This window comes from Sprattus sprattus (assembly GCF_963457725.1).
Source record: "Sprattus sprattus genome assembly, chromosome: 18".
NCBI classification, from domain to species: Eukaryota; Metazoa; Chordata; class Actinopteri; order Clupeiformes; family Clupeidae; genus Sprattus; species Sprattus sprattus.
The window spans coordinates 28,305,082-28,329,849 of record NC_137916.1 but is presented as its reverse complement, the minus strand read 5'-3'; the positions used below and the strand labels follow the sequence as shown (position 1 = coordinate 28,329,849).

At 42.9% G+C, this 24,768-nt stretch overlaps 1 protein-coding gene across 1 annotated transcript in view; it reads right to left on the bottom strand.

Annotated features, from left to right (window-relative positions):
* The window catches only part of card11 (caspase recruitment domain family, member 11), a gene marked incomplete at both ends in the record, with an annotated part of 59,523 nt that overhangs the window by 11,990 nt on the left and 22,765 nt on the right, over positions 1-24,768 (bottom strand). Inside the window, 10 exons of the mRNA XM_080856278.1 lie at positions 26-196; positions 540-734; positions 1,163-1,288; positions 2,271-2,417; positions 3,197-3,376; positions 4,139-4,464; positions 6,176-6,331; positions 9,210-9,418; positions 23,444-23,535; positions 24,292-24,413. Coding sequence (XP_080712404.1) covers positions 26-196; positions 540-734; positions 1,163-1,288; positions 2,271-2,417; positions 3,197-3,376; positions 4,139-4,464; positions 6,176-6,331; positions 9,210-9,418; positions 23,444-23,535; positions 24,292-24,413 — 1,724 coding nt within the window. The remainder of the gene's footprint in view (positions 1-25; positions 197-539; positions 735-1,162; positions 1,289-2,270; positions 2,418-3,196; positions 3,377-4,138; positions 4,465-6,175; positions 6,332-9,209; positions 9,419-23,443; positions 23,536-24,291; positions 24,414-24,768) is intronic.

Sequence of the window (24,768 nt, the reverse complement as noted above, 5' to 3'; positions counted from 1 at the left end):
TCGTAACCTCATGTGGAATGCTCACCCCAGCTCCCTTGAGGTTTGGCCGTCGTCTGAACCGCGTTGTTTCGGGCACAAAGAAGTTGTTGTCTACGGGAGAATCGTCCCCAGAGTCCTCGGATGGACCCTCCGCCTTGGGGTCCTGCTGGCCCAGGGCCTGTGAGATGATCGTGGACGGGATGTCTCGAGGTAAACTCTGGTGAGCATAATAAAAATACTCAGGCACTGGTGCACACAATCAGTTCAGTTATCAGAATATGTTGAGTAGGCCACTGTATAATTTGTTAGCCACATAAATTGTCTATCTAATTTGACGTAAATATTTGAGAGAGGTCAGGTCATAACCCCATAGGACAGCTCTAGGCATGGCTGTTTCTTGAAGCAACAGAATCAGACAACTATGTTTGTTTATGTATGTATGTATGTATGTATGTACTATTTATGTTGATGCGTCTGTGTATATAGATCTGAGGAAAACCCTGTGTGAATGGAGTGACTGTTTTGTCTAAAGTTTGGTAGTTTTGTCAATATTAAAATACCTGATCCAGGCCATTCTCCTTCACAAAACGCCTCAGCTTAGACTCCAGATTGACGATCTTGGCCTCTTTGCGAACAATCTCTATGTGTAGCTCATCGCTCTTCTCCTCCAGCTCACGAATCTGCTTGCGGTACTTGTCCTTGTCAATCAGACACTGGGAGAACTGCTTCTGGGCATCATCCCTCGACTTAAAAGCCTGTAATGTGCAGATAAGTTACAGCAGATGGGTGAGATTAAGTGGTTGTACCACTGGGATGAGTTGCTTGGGAGGCTATACCATGTTTAATTCAATTCAATTCTATTTATACAGCGCCAAAACAATACAATTGTCTCAAGGTGCTTTTCAGAGCCCAGGACAACAATGTGTCGGCTGGACTGCTCTTCAAATGTTACAATTGATCTGATGACAGACCCTGGCCGCAGCTCTGTCAAGTACACATCTAAGATCTGGGAACACTGGCATGAGTTCCTTTTTTTAGCCCTTCTTTCCTTGTATATTTATATGTATTTATGATTGTATGTATGTATGTGTATTTATATGTAATGTATTGATTATATGTATTGTGCATCTTCCGTGTGGGCCTTGAGCCTGTAATCAAGTTTATTGATGATGTGTTGCGTCACCTGGTCCCGTTCCCGCTCCACCTCCTCCAGCTGCACCATGATGGTGTTCATGCGATTCTTGTACATCTCGCAATCCTTCACCAGAGTGGAACACTTCAGCTCCAGCTCCTCCTTCTGGTCCAAGTACTGTTCAACAAAACCAACCCAAGCTGGTTAAGATACTGGCTGGTGTGGGGTGGGGATGTGGGGGCTAGTTCTGGGGAGCATTGTTGGAGTGTGTATGGTTGTGTACGTCTGTCTGTGTTTGTCTCTGTGTTTGTGTGTTAAAGTTATGGGTAGTGCTTGCTCCCGACTGTCTTTGTATTGTATGTAAGTATTGGAAGGACCCCCTCGAAAACCAAGCTAGTTAAGATATTGGGGCAACATCAGAGCTATTCAAAATGGATCATCCTAGTTAAGATATTGGGGCAACATCAGAGCTATTCAAAATGGATCCTCCTAGTTAAGATATTGGGGCAACATCAGAGCTATTCAAAATGGATCCTCCCTGATCAAGGTAGCTAAAAATGGCTGAGTCATATCTGTGTTCACAACCACGTGAAAGGCAACAAATGTGTGACAGGCTTATCACTATATTTGGCAATGAAAGCCCTTTTCTGAGCGGATGTTCTCTCACACATTTGAGGCCTGTTAGTTCCTCTGTCCTCTGAAATTTGACACGTCTGTCACATAACATGCACTGCTAAATCACATATTAGTGTATAGCCTTTAGTGGAGGGAGCCTCCATATGTCATGTTTCCCCTTCCAATCTCTTCCAAGAGTTATATCTTTTGACCTAACAAGATTGAGTGGGGAAGTATAACAAAAACATCTGTAACACTTGCAGAATGGATTTTCAACTTTTCAGCTATACATACCATTTCACAAAGGGGGGGACGATGAATTCTCATTGTATATTTGTATGAATGTTAGCATAAGCAGTATCTTTTATTCTCTTTATATCAGTTTCAAAACAACCCAAATAACCTCATGTTGAATACAGTTACCACAGTGTCACTCCATTTGTGCCTCCATTTAAGTGTTGCTAAGTCTGCTGTATGTTCCTATCCGTCTATTGTGACTCCCTTCTCACACCTACACAGCTGTGTAAGTCCCCTCCAGGCTCACCTTATCTCTCAGCTCCTCAGCCTGGCGCACCTCCTCGTGCAGATTGTAGAGCCGGTTGACCAGGTCCTGCCGATCCTCCAGGGCCTCCTGACGATCATGCTCCAGGATGTCCAGGATGGCCTTATCAGAATCAGGCAGAGGCCCTGGCTACAATACACACACACACACACACACACACACACACACACACACACACAGACACACGCACACACACACACACACACACACACACACACACACACACACACACCCACACACACACACACACACACACACACACACACAGAGACACACTCACACACACCCACACCCACACACACCCACACACACACCCACACACACACAGACACAGACACAGACACACACACACACACATACACACACACACACACACACATACACACACATACACACACACATACCCATGTTTGACTGTGTCTTTACATAGTCAGTTACCAGATTACTGTACCCAAAAGCAACCAATAGAACAGATTGGCTTAAGGGTGTAGAATTGAACCTGTGACTTCATACAATCTCTACATACAATCTCTATCTCTTTGTCTGCTTTGTTGTTGTATGAGAGTTCAGATACAGGTGTGGCAGTCCTATAGAAAGGCCATCCACATGCAGCCCATATGACAATACATCAGAGAAAGACAAAGTTACAATGACTTCAAAGGACAATTTCATTTCTCTACCATTTTTTTAAAAACTTGTCTATCTGCCCAGATGCATTGTCACAATGTGTTCATTTTTTTGCCTGTCATTTAGTGCTGACACAATGTCACTGCGGGATTAGTGTCTGGGTTTTTCCTACGGCGCCGGCCGGCAGCATTTTTTCCTCTGACCTCCCCCTCCTCTGATTGTGCCGCCCGCTGCTCATTACCCGTGAAGCCCGGCGTTCCTGTGCGTCTGGTGGGAGTTACCTGGATGATTGACTGCAGCTCTTGAAGTTTGATTTTCAGCATGTCGTTCTCTCGCTCCAGCTCAAAGATCTGCTCTTTGCGGGGACGGTTCTCCATGTCGTTCTTCAGTTTCAGGGACTGCTTTCTCTCCATGGTGCACTCAGCCTCCACTTTGTTCAGCTTGTGTTTCAGCTGATCAATCTGCAGTAGGAAGCACAGGAGGGTCAGGCTCAATGAGCAGTAGCACTTGGCAAGACAAAAAGAATGATTTGCATTTTCAAACTATATCTTATTTTGCCATGTGTCGTGTGGCCACACACACACACACACACACACACACACACACACACACACATACACACACACACACACACACACACACACACACACACACATACACACACACACACACACACACACACACACACACACACACACACACACACACACACACACGAGTTCAGTACCTAGAAAGGAGCTACAACGAACAGACCAAGGATTTCAACTGAATATGGTGGGACAGGAAACATCACCAACAATTGTGGTCTTACTAGCTTTTTTGCAAAATGCATAGGCAAAATAGCTTCATGTTTGATTTGTTCATTTCACGTGTTTAGTGCATCGACCTAAAACAATGATATCACATCTGCTTACTATAAGCCAGCAGAAGTGAGACTGATTTGGTTGCATGCTTTTGTTGTATGCATGTCATACAGATACTTTATAATAATAATATTAATTCATTTCATTTGTAGTGCACTCTACATTCAAACAGAATCTCATAGTGCTACATAGTTAAAAACAGCTCATAACAAAAGCATAGTTTAAAGAAAAAACATATTTTAAAAGCATAGCTTAAAAAATAGTACGCTTTGAATAAAAAGGCTTTTAGGCCAGTCTTAAAACAGTCCAGTGTCTGTCTACTCAGTTTGAACCCCATCAAACCCCCCCCCCCCCCCTGACCTCCAGTTGAAGATCCCGGCTCCTCATGACGGCCATGTTCTTCTCCTCACTCAGCTGGGCGTAGCGCATGGCTAGCTTGTAGTTCTCGTCTTTGACCTTGGTGAGCTCGTCGTTGTAGTTGTTGCGTTCTTCCTTCATCTTGTTGTAGCGCTCCTGGAAGGAGTGCAGCTCCTGGTTGGCCAGGCGCAGCTTCTTGTGCTCGTCCTCCAGCGTGCGGCACTTGCCCATGACGTCGACGCGCTGCACGTCCTTGGCCTTCGCCTGCTGCTGGAGCTTCACCACCTCGTTCATGAGGAACTGGGTGAGCCCTTCCTGACCCTCCTCCACTGCACAAATGGAAAAAAAAATCTTAAGACTTGGCAGCCAACATCTAGTAGACAGCATACATATAACAGAGTAACATATACCAAAAATAAGGGTGTGTGTGTGTGTGTGTGTGTGTGTGTGTGTGTGTGTGTGTGTGTGTGTGTGTGTGTCTGTGCTGAGTTTTTTGCTTCGGTGTGAGTTCACACAGAGTAATCCCTGCCGCCATGATGAGAAGACAACAGATAAACGTATATCAATGAGAGCCCTTTTGCCCTTCTCCAAGATGGACGTTACGGCTTATCTGGTGGACATGGTAGCCAAACTGGAGAATAAGTGAAAATATATCAATATCAGGTTGAATAACTATATGAAAATCAGGTTGAATAACTATATGAATATCAGGTTGAATAACTATATGAATATCAGGTTGAATAAATATGTTTGAACACAAGCAATTCTGCAAACTCAGGGAGGAGATGGAACTCTTTGTTGCTCTGCCAGGTATTAAGTAGTCACTCATACTGTGTGAACAAAATATTTGTTACATTATAACAATAATGAGGTTATAATGATGATGTGGAAGGTGGTATGTCAGCACTTCATTATTTGGGTTATCAAACTGACATCAGATCAGTACGAGACTGATGGAGACTGAGACCCTGAGATTAATGTGTTCATTCAGGCTGACCACACACAGTGTGTGCTGTAGAAGGTAGCCCTGTCAAATGTGTCATATATTTAATCATGTTCAAGTGTGCACGCCATGCATAGTGTTTATGTGTTTGCGTGTGTGTGTGTGTGTGTGTGTGTGTGTGTGTGTGTGTGTGTGTGTGTGTGTGTGTGTGTATGTGTGGATGGGTGCCTCTGTGTGTGTGTGTGTGTGCATGTGAGTGTGTGTGTGTACGTACGTGTGTGCGTGAGTAAGTGTGCCTGTGCATGCGTGTGTGCATGTGTGTGTGTTTGCGCGCGCCTGTGTGTGAATGTGTCAGTGAGTGTGTGAGAGTGTGTGAGAGTGTGTGTGTGTGTGTGTGTGTGTGTGTGTGTGTGTGTGTGTGTGTCTGTGTACGTGCGTGCGTGAGTGAGTGTGCCTGCGCGTGCGCATGTGTGTGTGTGTGTGTGCGCGTGCCTGTGTGTGAATGCGTGAGTGAGTGTGCCTGAGCGTGCGTGTGTGTGTGTGTGCGTGCCTGTGTGTGAATGCGTGAGTGAGTGTGCATGTGCGTGTGTGTGTGTGTGTGTGTGTGTGTGTGTGTGTGTGTGCGCGCGCCTGTGTGTGCATGCGTCTGTGAGTGTGTGAGAGTGCTAAAAGCACAGACACCCTGAAGCAGAGGAAGTAACCATGGCATAAACCCAAGCTGAGATGTGTGTGTGTGTGTGTGTGTGTGTGTGTGTGTGTGTGTGTGTAACCATGGCATAAACCCAAGCTGAGATGTCAACAGAGGAACAGGAAATGGCCCAGCGATAAGCACAGACCAAAAAAAGAAACATGTCCCACGCATGAGACGCAGACAAAGCAGAACAAAGACAGACAGAAGGACAGAATGTCCCACGCATAAACTCACGTCCAGCCACAAACAGAAAGATTCAGTAAAAAGCCACTCTCAACAGATGATAGATTCTTCGAAATCTACAGAGGTCTAGTGTTATTATTAACCCCTTTAAAAAAACATTCCCCTTTTTTGTTTTTTTTGTGACTTTGTTTTCGTTTTCAGATTTTAAAAAAAAGTGACTCACTGGATTTCGATGACTCACCGACGATGGTGGAGAACCTGCGAGTAGGCTCCTTCCCGGTGACCATCTTGTAGAGGTCAGGGTAGTAGAATTCCAAGCTCTCCAGAAACACCACATAGCCCCGCTCACCCTTCCTCCGCAAAATATCCAACAGCCGTCCTGAGAGAAAAGAAAAGTATAGAAAATGATTTATTATTTTTATAAAATAGAAATATCCTATAAACACACATTTTTTTAGCACTGAACCCATCACTTTTCCCATTCAAGGTCTATGTTTTTGTGCATCTCTTCCTGGCAAATGTAACTCACAAGCACATTTACAGTTTTTTACAATTGCTAAAACACTAAAACCCACTGGCTGAACAAATTTCTCAGTTGCCTGAACTCATGAAGCTAATTGGGCAGTCTGTTGTCAATACCTTAAACTATTTCTCATAGTAAAACACAATTTGCAGGTCTCACTTAGACTTTTCAGCAAAACTCTAAACACATTCTCAGTCTTAAAACACATTCTGCACTCTAATTCACATGTCATCCATACTGGTAAACACAAGTGGCAACAATCAAATACAAATAGAGAACAAATGTCATTGATTGAACACAACCACTCAAAATTGATTTAACTTGTATCAAATGATGTGACACAACCAATATGAGCCAGTTTAGGGAGCAAACAGGTTGTTGAAGGTGGGAAGGAGAAAGTCTGAGAATGAATAGAAGAAACAATGTGAGGGGAGGAGGACAAGTAAACACCAAGTTGACTCCTTTGATTTGTGTCCCTTTTACTGTGGTAGTGTATATTGTAGTAGGCCTACAGTGCATTGTAGGCTGTAAAAGGACAAAACGTAAAAAAAGTTGTATGGCCCTGAACATTGTGCTTTCTATTTGGTACAGTAACAGTACTGATTGATTGCTCAATAGATTTTGACTGGTTGCAGGTTCATATCAACGAAGAACAAGTGAAAGATGCAGGGTACAGTACTGTAGGGGTACAAGAAGGAGAAAGCAAAACCAACACAAATTAGAGCAAAGCTAAGTAGTAATTTCTGATACATTTGTATAGCTACTATGAGAGAGAACATGTTTTCATTCATCAAAAGTCAATGATAGATAAATATGAAATTTGCTTTGAGGTAAAAAAAAAAAAATTTACTTCTCCCTGAGAACTATGTGTTTTGAACAGTGTGTTTTCTATTTTTTGGTGTATTGTTTACTGACTGATTGAAAGTGTATATCATTTTGAACACTTTGTTTATGATTTGACCGCAGTGTTTGATTTTGAGCACAGGTTAAACTGTTTTGAGGCGAAAGTTTCATTTTGCAAGAGGATTCAGAGGTTTTGTAAATAGTGCTTGAAGATGAGGTTTTGTGTTTAGAGTTTAGAGAAAATGAGTGACTGTTTCAAGAATGTGTTTTAGCAATTGTAAAAAACTGTAACAACAGGGAAAAATAGGGAGGGAGAGAGGGAGAGAGAGACAGAGAGAGAGAGAGAGAGAGAGAGAGAGAGAGAGAGAGAGAGAGACAGAGACAGAGAGAGGGAGGGAGATAGAGGGAGAGAGAGAGGGATGGAGAGAGAGAGACAGAGAGAGAGACAGAGAGAGACAAAGAGAGAGAGAGAGAGAGACAGAGAGAGAGAGAGAGAGGCCGGGAGATAGAGGGAGAGAGAGAGGGAGGGAGAGACAGAGACAGAGAGATAGAGAGAGAGAGAGATAGAGGGAGAGAGGGAGGGAGAGAGAGAAAGAGAGAGAGAGAGAGAAAGACAGCGAGCGAGAGAGGGAGGGCGAGGGAGAGAGAGAGATGCTTTATTTACAAAGCCGCTAGGTGACTCAGCACCGGTACATAATCACAAAGAAGCGGCATAAACAGCGGCGGGGACGAATTCACATTCTCGTAATCGGCGAGGCTGTGTTGTGAGCAAACACACGGAGTAACTTGCGAGCAACATCCCTGTCATCCATTTAAGCACCGGGCACACACCGGGGTTTGAAAAATGACACAAGAGGCAGGGAGAAAGGTATGCCTGGGAGAGAAATAACCACACCAGTAGCTTACCAGATTAAAAGCCTCCATTCATCATCTCATTACACAAGTGGAAAAGCATGGTGAAAGATGAGGTGACTGAGTAACTGATTGATGGCATGATTTGCATGTAAATGTTTTTGGAGCAGAATTTGCATTTTTATATTCCACGGTGTGTAGTCCTTTCTGACACCTTCTTCCAAAAGAATATGAATGGCTGTGTGTGTGTGTGAGTGTCTGTGTGTCTGTGTGTGTGTGAGTGTGTGTGTGTGTGTCCTCCCACATGTGAACAAAGTCAGACACAAACTCATCCAAAAAAAACACTTGTATGGAAGAGCAATAGAGAGAAAGAGAGAAGGTGGATAGAAAGAGAAAGAGAGAGAGAGCAAATGTGAAACAGACGGACGAAAATAAACAGTGCTGGATGGAAAAACAAGAACAGGTGAAACAGAGTGACAGAGAAAGCGAAAAGACGAGTGAGATGGAATGAAAAAAGGAAGCCAGAAAAAAGCATGAGAGAGAGAGAGACACAGAGAGAAGCACAGGACAAGACAGAGGGACAGAGAAAGTGACAAGACAGTGAGATGGAATGAAAAAGGTGAGCTACAAAAAGGCATGAGAGAGAAAGAGAGAGAAAGAGAGAAGCAATAACAGAGATATTAGAGGATAAGACAGAGGGACAGAGCAAGACACAAAGAGACAGGGGGCAAGAACAATATGCAAGGGAAGTGTGTGTGTGTGTGTGTGTGTGTGTGTGTGTGTGTGTGTGTGTGTGTGTGTGTGTGTGTGTGTGTGTGTGTGTGTCAAGTCAAAGTGTTTATTGTCGCATACACCAAATTGCTTCAGTGCAGCAAAATTCTTTAGACTTGGCAGCCAACATCTACGCAGTAGACAGCATACATATAATAGAGCTACATATACCAAACATAAGGGGGTGTGTGTGTGTGTGTGTGTGTGTGTGTGTGTGTGTGTGTGTGTGTGTGTGTGTGTGTGTGCGCATGTGTGTTTGAGGCAGTACCTGCTCGGTCCACTTTGGACACCAGCAGAAGTGAGCGCAGCACCTCGTCCTCGTCCTGCTCATCGATGACCTTGCACTGCCTCAGGTACGGAGTCAGCTTGTTGGCGTTGATGTAGCGGCTCAGGATGTAGCGGTTGTTCTCCACGTTCTCCCACTGAGCCTCGTCGTCGTCCTTGATCGAGCCGCCGTTCTCCATTTTCTCCTGGACCCTGTGGGTTTCACCCCAAAAGAAAGAAAGAAAGAAAGAAAGAAAGAAAGAAAGAAAGAAGTTGGCTTCCTGCTTCACTTGCACACTCTGTGGTCGGGTCTAAAAATAGGCGTAACTATGGACGGCACGATCTAGGGTTGCTAACAAGTGTTTTAGGAAGATTTAGCCTAAAAAGAGCACTCGACTAATGTCCAGCTGACGATCTGAAAATATTGACTCCAACACTTATTTTTTTTATTTTTTTTTGTCAAGCAACATGGAGAGGACACAGAGAAAAGAGGAAAACACAAAGTCTATATTTTGCTAACCCAAAAAAAATGTAAAGGGGAACTTTTGATCTGGTATAGATGACAAGTTCCTTAATTGGTTTCATGACATTTTCACACACAGAGGCACCCATCCACACATACACGCACACACATATATACTATGCATGGCGTGCACACTTGAACATGATTAAAAATATATGACACATTTGACAGGGCTACCTTCTACAGCACAAACTGTGTGTGGTCAGCCTGAATGGACACATTAATCTCAGGGTCTCAGTCTCCATCAGTCTCGTACTGATCTGATGTCAGTTTGATGAAGCAAATAATGAAGTGCTGACACATCACCTTACACATCAGCATTATAACATCACCGAAAGGGACATTAGCCTCTCAGCGTGAGCTCTCTCCTTACGCAACCGCTCATCAACTGTGCAATGATCTCTATGATGACACGCGTCTAATCTGCTGACAATTGCCATCAGAGGTGTCCGGTTTTATCCACCATCTACAGACAACATCCTCACAGGGGGTGGGGGGTGAGGGGGGTGGGGGGGGTGGGGTGGTTGTCAGCCTTTCACACCCTCAAAGTCACCCCTTGAAACAGTGCCCCTGAAACAGTGCCTTGTGTGCACGCCGCGTGCAATTAAAACGATCGAATCAACCACACCACCCCCGTGAGGCCCTAACGCTGAGGATGATGTATGATGTGTGTGTCTGCTTGCTTCCGGGGCCCATGGGTGGCCTGCTGCCCGGGCCCTTTGCATATTCACACAGAGACGGTGACGGGGCCAGAGAGGGGGGGGGGGGGGGGGGGGGGGGGGGGGGGCAGGTGTGGTCACCTTTGACAGCATAATCCCTTCATTGTGTCTAATAGAGCCTCACAGAGCTTTGCAAATGAAACCGTATCTGATACTGCCCCAGTTGCCCACACAAGTCTTTGCATAGAGACCAACACAGCGTGTGACAGTGTCGTTGTAGGTCTAACTTTAACTAGCAGCGTCAAAAATATACACGGGATGGAACATTCAAGGGAAGAGGGTTGTCTGAACAGCTTTTTTTCCTGTCTTTCTTGAGGGCTTTAAAGCCAATTCATTCATCACATCCATGTTCCTGATTGCTTTATAAAGTCTGCAGGACTTGCACCAGGGCAGAAATACACCAATACGGAATCAAAAACTATATAATGGGATTCTATTAAGATGAGGAAAACGTTTGACTTTGCGTACCACATGGGTAAGACGCACATGTGTGCAACACTTCTCTGTAGCTGTAAGGCTTTCTTCCATTATGTCTGTATCGTGATAACTTTTTTAGGGGCCTGGGGACCTTGTCCATGTACTTGACCAAAAGAGAAACTCTGGAAGTCTACGATCCTTCAGCCCAATTTATATGCCCCTTTGGACTAAACCACTTTAATAACGCTCTGCCTTTCCAAAAAAATTACTTGAAGGGTGACTTTAAAAAGCATTTTCTACTGAGGCAATCAAAAAGCCAGCAGGAGGGAACCTGCAAGCAAACGAAAGAGGGTTGAATTTTGATCTCTGATCTGAGAGGACGCGCTCTCTCTCTCCCCTCACTACCGTTGCCATAGCAATCAGACACGGCCTCTGCTCAGGGGCAAGATCTGCCTCTCGACTCTCAGCAGCCCTTTAATGACTCTCACATGTTTGCTTTCTGACTGTCATTGTTGTCTTTGGTTGTGGTTCTGATCATCCCAATGAGTGGAAATAGCTGAGGGTATCTCCCTTTACCAGTTTCCTAACTAAACTCAAGACTGATTTACAAAGAGAGTGAAAGTTCTCTGAGACACAACTCAAGACTCGGTCTATTCATAGTGTCCTACACAACTACTCCCTGGCTATAGCTACACAACTACTCCCTGGCTTTAGCTACACAACTACTCCCTGGCTTTAGCTACACAACTACTCCCTGGCTTTAGCTACACAACTACTCCCTGGCTATAGCTACACAACTACTCCCTGGCTATAGCTACACAACTACTCCCTGGCTATAGCTACACAACTACTCCCTGGCTATAGCTACACAACTACTCCCTGGCTATAGCTACACAACTACTCCCTGGCTATAGCTACACAACTACTCCCTGGCTATAGCTACAAAACTACTCCCTGGCTATAGCTACACAACTACTCCCTGGCTTTAGCTACATACCTTTCCTTTTGCCATCTCTATCACATGCAACATTACAAACACTCTCATGTGCTCTCTCTCTCTCTTTCTCTTAATCTCACGCCTTTCATTTCCTCTCTTTCAGGCTGTCTCTCTCTCTCTCTCTCCCCTCACACACTCTCTCTCCCCTCACACACCACACACACACATTCTCACACACACACACACACACACACACACACCCACTCACACACACACACACACACACACACACACACACACACACACACACACACACTCACACACACACACTCACACTCACACACACACACACACACACACACACACACACACCCACACACACACACACACACACACACACACACACACACACACACACACCCACCCAATTCCTCCGCCTTCATCATCTACCAGAACCATTTATTTTTGAGTCAGTGACTAATAAGCGCTTTCTCTACTTCCCCTTCTCACCAGATGGTTTGGGAGGTGCCTCTCACACACACACACACACACACACACACACACACACACACACAGGTCTCTCAGGTCTGCTAGTTCACAGAGCAGTAAGAAGTTGGTAGAACACAGACGGCCCTACAAAGCCCACTGGGTCTCTACTCACTCACATGACCATTAAGAGAGATTACCTTTCTGCATGATGGAAAAGCTCCTTCGAGGAACCTAACAGGTGCACGCATAGCGTATGGCATATGCATACATTACTGTAAATGCTGATAAACAGGTTGAACAACTGTTTTGAATTTGTGCGTGTTGGTGCCGTATCGTACTTCCACCCTCCGTCTAAAATGTAGTCCTCTTTTCTTCCCTCTCCTCACCTCTTAGGGCGCGGGCCATATAGCGTTTCTAGTAGGGATAGGCGCGCTATACTTAAAAAAAAAAAAAAAGTTTTCGGGTGAGAGTAAAAGAATGTTAACTATGAGTAGAATAAAACCTCACTCTCAAGCTTTTCTCATTAATATTAAGACCAGTTTATGGACACACTGACGATGGCTTAAGGCCGAAACGCGTCTGTGGAAATAAACTGGTCTTAATATTAATGAGAAAAGCTTGAGAGTGTGGTTTTATTCTACTCATACAGCGTTTGTCTCAGGGAGAAAAGTGCTGGCAGGGAGATGGGGAGCGTTTCACCCCAGCACTTCATCAAAAGAGCACTCCCACACCACACTTGGGTTTCCTTTCTATGACAGCAATATCTTCACAACATATGACGACACCGGCACCTTTCTGAAAAGTTTTCAACCAGATAATACTCAGAGCACACACAGGAAAAGGCTGGTGCTCTGAAAAAAGACAGACACTTTTTCTCTAGGCGTCCGCGTGCCCTCTCTTGTCATTCAGAACAACTGAAAAAAGACGCTGATGTTCAGATAAAAAATAGACACAATACGGACACTTAGCTTAAGTGATGTTGAAGAGGTGCGTGAAAGAAAAGGCAAAAAAACGGAAGTGCTCACCTCGTGTTCCCTCAGCCTGATCTGATTTTAGAACAACCACACACACACACACACACACACACACACACACACACCACAAACCCACTGGATGCCTACAGCCAATGGGCTGCAGCTCTGCTGTTTCGCTGTACAACTTCACGATAACACCGCCAAGCTTTCGGGTGTGAAAGTAGCACACACACCCCCCTCATACATGCTCTCACACATGCACACTCAAAAACACACACATGCATACACTGCAAAAAATGCCCCTCTAGATTTAAGACAAATAATTACATATTAAAGCAGGATTTTGCTTAAAACAAGCAAATTTGGCTGCCAGTGCGTTAAGCAAATTTGGCTTGTTAAGATTTCTTAAAATAAGTAATATTTGCTTGAAATAGGTAAAAATAACCTTACCAAGAAAGCACTAGGTAAGTACAATTTAGCTAGAAACAAGATCAACTAGATTTTTCATCTCAATATAAGAGTAATAACACTAGGTTAGAAAAGCATTTTTTGCAGTGTACATACACACACACTACTGTCCCTTCATCCAGGGCCCATTTAACTTAATGTGCTTGCAGTGTTAAACCTTTGACTGAAAATGATATATAAAGCTAAATACAACCATAAGAAGAAAGAAGAAAAAGTGAAGTGTATTTGAGTGAATTACATACACTCTGACAGCTGCTGCGTTGCTTACACTGTCCGTCTCTAAAACTGGCTAAAACGTATTTACCATCAGGACTAAAAGCTACACTTAGCTGCACAAACAAATGGGTCTCTACCTTCAAACGTATTATTTTTTTGCAGTTGTTCGAGGTGAAAGAATCATCCATAAACAGTCGACCCTCTTTGAAAGGAGAGTTCACTCAGGCACTTTGTCTTTTCTCACTACACGTTTGTTCTTCATTTTGAAAGGCCGACCAAAGGAGCCACCATTTCACGTGCCAGCGGCAGTGTCCTCCCCGACTACATTCGCATCATCAAGTCTGTGCAGCGCAACCCACCAAATACACACACAAACGTCTGATTGATCATCCACACCATGCACACGGTACACTGTGAAACCCAACAGGGACACAATTAGGCAGCCTGCCAGCCCTCTTTAAATCCTCTGCACTCTCCTGAAGGAGCTACGGATGCTAAATTGATTTACCCACGGTCCCACAGGGGCCGAACCGCCTTGTGTGTCCATCCTTGATATTTATGCGTACGATAGATATGTGACTGGACTACACTGAGGCCTTAGAGCAAACACATTAACCTACATGGGGCTGTGACAAAAGAGAGTGTGTGTTGAAAGCCAGCTAATATTTACTGCATGTGTTTTCTTCATGGGCATTTGGAAAGGAATATGAAAGCGACGGGGGAATAACATGAAATGCTGCTCTCTATATCCTGCCAAATATACCCTTCTATTTTGGGTGGTTTCACAACATTTCACAGACTTCATTAGCCTGGTCCTGACAAATGACATCTCAGTTCAGTTTGCACCGGATTGAAGTCAGAAGCCCTTAAAATGAGACGAGTTTGGTGTCCCAGACTTTCTGTCCAACGCGCGAGCGCGTAATGGGGTAGGGTTATGTGACGAGATCGAGAGGCTTTGTGTTTGAAAATTAAAGGTGCTGGAGAAGAGTTCTGTCAGTGGCCACTAGTTAAAGGCTAACCTCTTCACAAGCAGACTGAGTAACAGCTTCTTTCCACAAGCCATCAGACTCATCAACACACTGAAGAAAACCACATGAACATTCCAAAGTCACTTCACCATGCCACTGGCACTTTACTGTTGCACTTTACTTTACTGTTGCACCTATTGACCACTGATTGTACTTCTGCTGCTATGTGTGTGTGTGTGTGTGTGTGTGTGTGTGTGTGTGTGTGTGTGTGTGTGTGTGTGTGGGTGTGTGTGTGTGTGTGTGTGTGAGAGAGAGAGATTATTGTCAATGTCTTATTTAAATGTTTTAAACTGCACATTGGAGACTGGTCAAACGCAATTTCAAACCTCTGTGTTAACCCTGTTACATAGATTTTTGACAATAAAGTAGACTTGACTTGACTTGACTTCACGTTTAATTAATGTTCAATACTCCAAACCATAGTGTAGTGACATCACAAGCTACTGTGCCACAAAAGAAACAACAAAGGAGATTTAGCTCCTATACAATTCCAGTTCAGAGAAATTCAGATACTGCTGAATTACAGTATCCTATCTTAACTGATCTTTTGCCTGCAAATCCTTCATAATATCCCCCAACTGATCGTCAGGTACACTGTGATCTTACGGTGAAACCTTTTTCAAGGTAGCACCAAGAGCTACAGTTTATTTTATAACAGAACTAAATGCCATAGGATCCTGGTCAGAAACTGAACACTAGGGTGTCAGCTTCAACACTAAACCATGACGTGGGCTCCGGGCTGAAGTCATGTCATTTGGCTCAGATGGGAGTGCAACTCACTGTTAACAACCGAAATGACTTTAGAAGACAGACACAGAGATTGGAGCCTGTGCTCAGAGAAAGAGTGCACAAGCTGAATAATTTGCTCCTTCCATTTTAGAGGGACCTTATTCATAGGGGAATGACAGCTGAAATGAACAGTGTATGTGACTACAGTTGATGTTACAAAAACCCCATTCTTCCCTTTCTCTGAGATGATGGTAGATATGGGCCTTCACCTGTAGCCAATCACCTAGTTCCCTCAAAGTAAACAATGGAATCTGTGTCTTATTTAAGACAATGTGATGATTCTACTGCTATGATGAATGGGTCTAATGCCTGACATGCTGCGCTATGTTGATTTGTATGTGTTGTTTGCCAGCTTGTGTGTGGATGTGTGTGTGAGGGGGGCGGGGAGGGGGGGGGGGGGTGTATGGGGGGGCTGGGCCAGGGGTGTCTGTGCGTGTGTTTCAGAGTGTTATCTCTTCCAAATAAATCCAGAGACAGCAGGAAGTTGCACAACAGCAATGAGCAGGTCGCTTCATTGCCTGCTGGTGCTCGGGGCATTGTTCAGGCAAAAACACACTGCACTTTCATTTGAATATCTTAATGAAGGTAAATGTCATCCATTCTGCCACGTATCTTTTTTTTTCCTTCACTGGTCATGTTATAGTGTGCAGCTGAGGTTTCTGGAGTTCGAATTAGTTTGTTCCGACAGCTTTAAATATGAGATTGAGACAGGTCAGCCTGTTCCTGGTCAGAGCTCACACATCACAGTTGCCGCTTGGTATCTTTTAAAGAAGCACTGATGAGTGGAAAATATTCTGAATTACAAAAGAGATTTGAAAGAACTTGCAAATTTGTGCTAGTGATTTGGAAAATAGTTGGACATTCTGTTGCTGAAAGTTACCTAGCTCAAGCTTTGATAATTGTTTTGCATTGATCACAACAATCTTAATTTGTTATGTACATTTTATCATACAGATTGAATTACATTACGTTCACTCAAAATAGAGGGTAAAAGTAAGGTTCACCTAACTAAGAACTAAGACCAAAGCAAGGAACAAGCCAACTTTAAAGAAGTGTAAAAGCAGACACACTCACTGTACTTAAAAAAAATAGGAATCAGAAACAGATAATTTGATCATTTCGCTTAATCTCTTAGGCTGTTTTCACACTTGGTCCATTGTCCTGGTCCAAACTCAAATGTGATTATCCCTCAGCGATTATACCCCAGCCTCGCAGCAAAGCACAGCCCATTGTTCTTCTACCTTTGAACACATCTTCTCCTTCTTTCTTCTGCCATCAAGCTGCCAAACAAGAAAGGAGGTCATATCTCAGCAACGCCTTGATGTATCAAAACCAGACTTGGAACATTGACTCGGGATCCCAGGAGGCACAAAGAAATTGCATGATTTGACTACTAGGGGTGCTGCAATAAGAAATAAAAAGTATTTTGACTAATAACAGTTAATGTGTTTGCCTTAAAAAAAAGAGGTCCCAAGATCAACCTAATTGATGCAGCCAAACCAAACTTGGCTCAGATGATCTTCAGACCAAGCCTCCCAAAAACTATCATTTGGATTTCAGATTTTCTAAATAATTTGTACGTTACAGCTAATCAAAATTGGAAGCGAAGCAACCAAACAGGAAGTGAAGTCATATCCCAGAAACGTTTTGATGTATTGACAGGAAACTTGGTATACGGACTCGAGATCCATTTCTGAGGTTATTTTCTAGTGTCTTGGGAGATCCCAAGGAAACCTATGGTATGTGGCCGCCATATTGGATTTAATAGAAAACTTGAAAATGTCTAATTTTGTCACTTAGCACAGGTGATTCAGACAAAGTCATCAGACAGTGTTTTTATTCTTTTAAACCGTTCGTCTGTCACAGCCTATTGAATTTGACCAAACAGGAACTCATATCTTAGCCAATCTTTGATCAATAAACTTGAAACTTGCTGTGCTTGCGTATGCCGACCTTTCTTCTACTTTTACAACTTACTCACAACCAGTGCAGGTCTAGAAACCTAGAATCCTTGTTAGTGTGTAATAAAACAGTTAATGGTAATGAACAGCATGTAGCAATTCAACACACAACCTCTCACATAGCAAGCTCTATTTACACTCAGCCTCTTGTAAGAAATAGTCCTGGCAATGGTTGGCTTTGGATTTGCTGGGCTGAAAACAGCTTAAAGTAACACTATGCAACAATATGACACTTTTTGAGGTATGGTTTTGGTACAATCCTCAAATTCATTTTGATAGCATATGGTCATGTGAAGGACAGATAAACACCTGTGCCTTCCCCACCAGCCATCCAGGATATGCCCTATGTAGTGCTGTGTAACGGGCTGGTACACCCTGCAAAAATGGAAAAAAAGCTTTCACATGCATGATTTTTCCAGCTAAACTGCCAAAAGACACCAGATAGTGTGTTGGCAACCTTCTATCCGTGGCAGCTGGGCTGTTGGTGATGTTTGCAAGGCTATTGCATGACTTTTAGGTAATTAGTTGCCTAGTTTTGGACGAGAAACTCCGTATTGCTGCTTTAATGAAAAAGTGTTGCAAAACCGGGCCAAGAAGGCGATATTACAGTAAAGCGTATATATTGCAGTAAAGCGTATGGACCTTATTTGGCCACTTCATTACAATCAGAACTCGGTGGACTGGGTGAATGCATTGCGTCCTACAGTGGTACAACTCCCATAACCCTCTGCTTCATGTTCTATTCAAATCCTCATTGTAGTTTGCTATGGTGACGAATTTACAGACACGGAACCTAAGGACCAGCTGGTAAAATGGCTGACTTATCGTCAGGATGGGTTGCAATGGCACTGAAGACACCAATTTCTTTGAATATATTTTGGTTTTCCTTCAAGTAAGTTTTCCTTCAAGTAAATTCCTTCCAAAATATTGACAAAATTAGCACCCACCTTTTTTTTATAGAAAATACTAAACTTGGTTCTGAGGTATGACCTTGATAACACTGGCGCAGCAGCCCAAGAACACCACCCGCCAAGTTATTTTTAAAATCTTGTTCCTAAATTAACTGAATTTCATGAGAAAATCGTGACCTTAATAACATTGTGGGCTTTGTGTTAAACCCCCAGCAGTGTTATACTTTCACATGGTTGGTATGGGCCAGAACACATGAAACCCGCTGACTCACATAATGTGGGACCAAAGACCTACCGTGCATTTCACACTTTCAGTTACATAGCCTATAAAAATAATTGCTTTTGTACTTTAGCAAAACACTGATGTGTACCAAAGTTCAAGCAGACTTTACTTCGGTGGACGGAATTCCTTCTGTGACTTGCTGACTCACTGAATGTATAGAAAGCACAGCCTGACTTCCCCTTGTCTACCTTGTCTTGCCTCATATAGCAGAACTGTTCTGTGGACAACATGAACATTTAATGCCACGGCACGATTATAGTGTCGCGCATTGTATCTTTCCTGCCACAAAAGCATAAAAGTTGGCTTAGGATATCTATTACATGGACAAAAAAAACACTTGTCAATGAAATGGGTTTATTTTGTCCGCAAAGTGAGAAGTGCCTTCATCCTTTTGTCCAAAAATGAAAAGCTTCTGACTCATCCCTGTGGCTGCTAGATCTAGGTAATAAATGGGTCAGGCTTTCAAATCAAGGCTCTAAGTGGGGGACCAAAGAGAAGGTGCAGAAACTGGCTACTATTCTGCATGCAGTGCACAGAAGACACCTGTATAACATATTTCAATTTATTAAAATGACATTTCTATTAACCTCTCCTGTTCCCATGAACACACAGACAGGCTGTGAATGCCTTCTCCAGGGAAAGCAGATGGCGCACGACTCCTGCCCCCTTTATAAACGCACATAAACGCACACACACAAAGGTCTACTGATTTAAAAAATGAGAAGTCCTTGCACTGGCAGGTTGCAGATTAGTTGAACTGCAGTTCATGTCATAAAGGCTAGCTGGTGCCGTGATCTCCAGTCCATTTTTTGGGAAAGAATTCATTCTTGTATGAATGCAAAGTTCAAGCTCAACAAAATCTTGTTTTATATTTTATGCACTCTCTATATATATGGATATGGTATGGTATAATTAATAATGTCAATGTTATACAAATTGTAGCTTAGGCTACTTGTCATTAGACGGATAACTGAAACTTTACAAATCTCAAAATTACCTGACTGGTTAAAAACGTTCAGAACAGCGATATGGGTAATACGTGTAGTGCAACAAGTTTAAGCCAACTCGTTAGTTTTAAGCGTTCATCTATTTGCGATTGTAAGTTAGTTGCCCCTTCAGATATGCTGCGACTCTCTGGAACCCTCACTCTTCTCATTGAAAGTATTACTTGACACCAAAACGTCATATTCAAAGGCATTTACAACTGAGCAACTCTTTCACTTTGACATGACTAAAGACCAATCCTGAACAATTACACGCACTCCCCGTGTTTTTTAAAAGATGAACACACAAATGAAATATAATGGAGACCGGATACAGTTGTACCAAGGGGACAGTTGTCACATGATTCATTTCTTAGCTCGTGTCTAACATTATGTGATGATACAATGTATGATGGCATCAGCATGCTACTTTCAAAAGTTTTAACGGTCAAATTTGTAACTTTCAGACTGCAGAATTGTAACAGGTGGTTGTGAACAGTGATGTATTATTATTATTAGCTGCATACAATGTGATATATTCCAATTATCTTATTCAATATCAGGAGAGGCCGGCTGGGGACAACTGTAACACTGTGTAACAGAGTGCCACTGCTAGCCCACAATCCGATTAAACCAGCAAGTAGCTAGCAGGTGAAATAGGCAGAGATTTGACATGCAAATGAAGCTGGCCAAGAATGATAGATACAATAGGCGTAATAATAACCCTGTTTTACGTAAAAATATCTTTTACATATAGACACATAGTTTAGGTTAGCCTACTGGTTTAAGAGAAACTATTGTATTGATCGAAATTCAGACTACTCAGCAAGTTGAGGGCAACTGGCATTTTGAAACAAACGCTGTAAAAACTTAAACTTACAGAAAAACACTTATCCGCACCTATTTCAGTTTGAATAATGCATGGTTGTTGCCATAGCCTACATTTTATTTTACCGCTTCAAAACTGGACTGGCACACTGTTACAACTGTCACTCACTGCATTTAGATGAAAATCAAAGAAAAAGTAATGCGCATGTACTTGAATTACTTAAGTACATATAGGGATATTTTTTAAAGCTGCCACTTATGCAGATTTTTAGCAATAAGACAAAAAGTACAAGAATGCAAAAAAGTGTTCCAACTAAAGGCTACCCGTTCTCCCCATCACTGTTATTTCAATCAGTTTGAAACATTGCTTTATCGCATTTAGCCTACTTAAAAGACACTAGCCTATCGTCACCGTGACAAATTCTGTAGTCAACCGTGCTGCTGATACCTTGCTGGCGTTTGTTTACCATCTGTAGGTAATTTGGTAGCTTAAAAACATCTCTTTCAGCACTCACGATGTGTGTATTTAGCCTACCTGTTCTATGACATTGAACCAGAGAAAGCATCCAACCATAACCGATTTCCCTGGTGGTAACACACGGCTTTAGCGCTGAACTATCAGCAACTTGTCAGACAAGTTTACAAAAGTCTATTAAATATTTAGCTTGACTTCCCACACAAAACAGACATTGTTTACCTGTTAGAGGATCAACCTCTGGACACTCAGCGCAACAAGTTCATTTCGGGCGAAGAAACTTTCAGACACTGAACTTTAGGGGACGGCACCGTCCGTCGAACTGGATGAACTTATTTCAAGTGCGACACCTGCAAGAGCGAGGTGTCAGTCGACTTGAGAACAAAAGTAAAAAAAGGCGGAGTTACTATGAAAATATGTGGTTAGACACTAAGGCAAGGGCATGTATCTCACTTGTTGATTTATTTCAGTTCTGCAGTGCAGTTATACGTCTGAAATTCTACATTCGGAAAATGTGTGTAGTTGAGCCAATTTTAGTCTTAACATTTCACAAAGGTCAGTTCTCTTTTGCAATAGTGGGAGGTGATGAAAAGTCATGACAGAAGACAGACAGAATAACCCATTCGGACTGGATCAGATCTTACCACTTGACACACACTGACAACTTTTCCTTTAAACTCGTAGGTTATTTGCATTGTTTACTGGATGATGTCATGGACTCCGTTCAGTAGACGTCCTTAGCAACATGCAAATATTTCCCAGCTGATTTGTTTTCGTTAACGGTTGAGCTTTAGTAAGAATAATGGCATGTTTGTTATGGGAAACAGGGAATGGAACAGGTTGCATTTAAATGAAACAGTGTAGATGTCAGCCTATATGATGTTTGATACTGCAGTAACCTACTCTGTACTTCACAAAGCGAAGGGTATATCTCAAAGGTTATGCCAGTTACATGGTTACCAATGCAACAACTAGCACGAATATGCGCGCGCCCACGTGTGTGTGTGAGAGAGACAGTGAGAGTGATTGGATGAAATAGGGGAGGTAAAATTTAAGGTAAAGAGTGTTGTCTCTTAATGTGGTCTTTATCCAGGTGACTGTCTCTTTGTGCCAGTCCTGGAGGTCGCTCTCTAGTGGTAAAAGTGCTGAAGTACAGGTTGAGACCACTTCTACCACTTAGTATGTCTGTGAGTAACCAGCTTAGCCAAATATCAACTGCAATCTAGCAGCAAAATACAATCAGGCAGATACAATCACCAATCATTTCTATTTCCCAAATACCACAATCACTGACAGAGTGATCATGTGTGTACCCACAGGAGAATGTTCAAAGGGTATGCTTGGAACTGTTGGATGAAGACCTATATTTGCTGTGGTAAAGGTTCCTTTTAGATCTTTAGGTTCAAGACATTTACTTTTCTTGAGATGTTTCTATTGAACCTTGCAAAAGGGTTCTTTTGAAAAGTGGGTTCTTTACAAATTCTCAAAACACTCGTACAGCAGACAAGAGAGTATATCAGTTCACAACTGGCATTAGAATGCGTCTCGAATGACAACTTGGGATCGGATCACATTTCCCCCTCTCTATATGCAAAACATCCATTTGCAAAGACAAAATGCGTTGCTTTTAACAGGCTGGAGGCCTAGTCTGCAGGAAAAGAAGAACAACAACAAATAATAACAATATAGACTGGACTTATTCCCCATGATGGTTGTTGCACTCATAATATATCTATATGGGTTTTAATGAAAAATGTATAAAGAAGAACAATGTACTTTTTTTTAGTATGATGCCATTTGCGTGTAAATAAGTACGTACTCGCACTTACACAGAGGAGGGCAGTTGAGTAGGCAGTCTGTCGATGTGGCCCAGGACACATTCGTGTACACACTGCTAAAAGCACTTAACAATGCCCAAAAATGACCTGCATTTGTCTCTCTGTTGTGAAATATGTCTTGTGTTTTTACTTGTTTTTACTTAAGCTAAGTATTTATAGTAGTTCAATCTATATTTGTATTGTTTTTGTGTCTGAGAGCTGCTACCTCAATTTCGTTTATACTTGTGCAATGACAAATAAAGATATTCTATTCTATTCTACTCTATTCTATTCTATTCTATTCTATTCTACTCTATTCTATTCTATTCTATTCTATTCTATTCTACTCTATTCTATTCTATTCTATTCTAAAAGAATGTGGCCATATGCGTCCCAGACCAACTCTGAATGTGGTCTGACTGATCGGATCTCCACACATCTTTAGTGCACACCTGTACTATCCACTTGTGATCGGATATCCATGCATCTTTAGCGCACACCTGTACTATCCACTTGTGATCGGATCACCCAAGACACATGTTAATGCCAGGTGTGAAAGGGGCTACTCTGAGACCAGCCTGCAGGACAGAAGACACATGTCTTGGAATAAAAGATATGAATGCATAGCTGAAAAGAGACCTTAAAAAACATCATTGTAATATAACATATGACAACGTAATTTAGACGTAATAAATGACTAGACAGATTCATATATTTCATGAATTTCAAGCAATCTGTGTTAGCTGTGTGACTCAATAATAAACTGACTGGTGGGGGCCAGCTACAAAAGATGAATAAAGCCTTCCTTTGTAAGGACAAATAACCCATGAAAAACTAATATGGAGGGAAATTAAAGGGAATGACCTCAGGTGTCACCTGAAAAGATGAAGAGAGAGAGAGTGAAAGCAAGAGAGAGAGAGAGAGAGAACAAAGAGAGCAAACAACCTGCTCTTGGTATGCGGGTAAATTGGATGCCACTGACCTGCCATTCATCAGCATGGCAGTGCAATGAATGACAAGTGGGATAGAAAGCCGAGGTTCCCGACTTTCGACAGCTGCCGAGAATCCTTGAAACAGCAGAAGTGGGAGAGGAGCACAGAACAACAGGACGAGTTGGGGTGCTGCCAGCAGTGTGTCCCCCAACAGTGCCCGCGCCTGCCCTTGTTAACCCTCGGCAGTAAGGGACGTGGCACCAGTACCAGTCTCAAAAGTAGCCCGAGGGCTGGTAGTCTTTGAGCAGCTGGTTCGCCCCCCACCCCCTCCCTCACCAGGGTCCTCACACGGGTCACGCCGACCTCACTGCAGAGGCTCATTTGAATTTCAAACAGGAGGTCGCCTGAGATGGTGCCCGCGTATATTGGACTGGCACCGCAGCTCAGGGCAGCGCCCACTCGAAGACAGACACATGCAGAGACACACGGCGCCCATTGCTTTGTAATTCTCCACAGGCATCCACACCAACCCATTTCAGTTCCGTGCCAAAAGACATAAATCAGCCCTTGGCCGTTGGTAATGTTACTCCATTCTCGACATGGAATAGAACAATAAATCAAATGCTGATGAATCGCTGAAAAATATTCTAGTAGGTATTTGTTTTTATTTGGGTTTGGGGGGGGGGGGGGGGGGGGTAAAGCTTTGTGTAATTAGTTTAATTAGAAATGTTTGCTCGTTATATTCCCGGTGCACTCCTCAGCACCACAGTATTGCCTTTACGGATGGTGACCTGCCCACGAGCACAGGCTCCT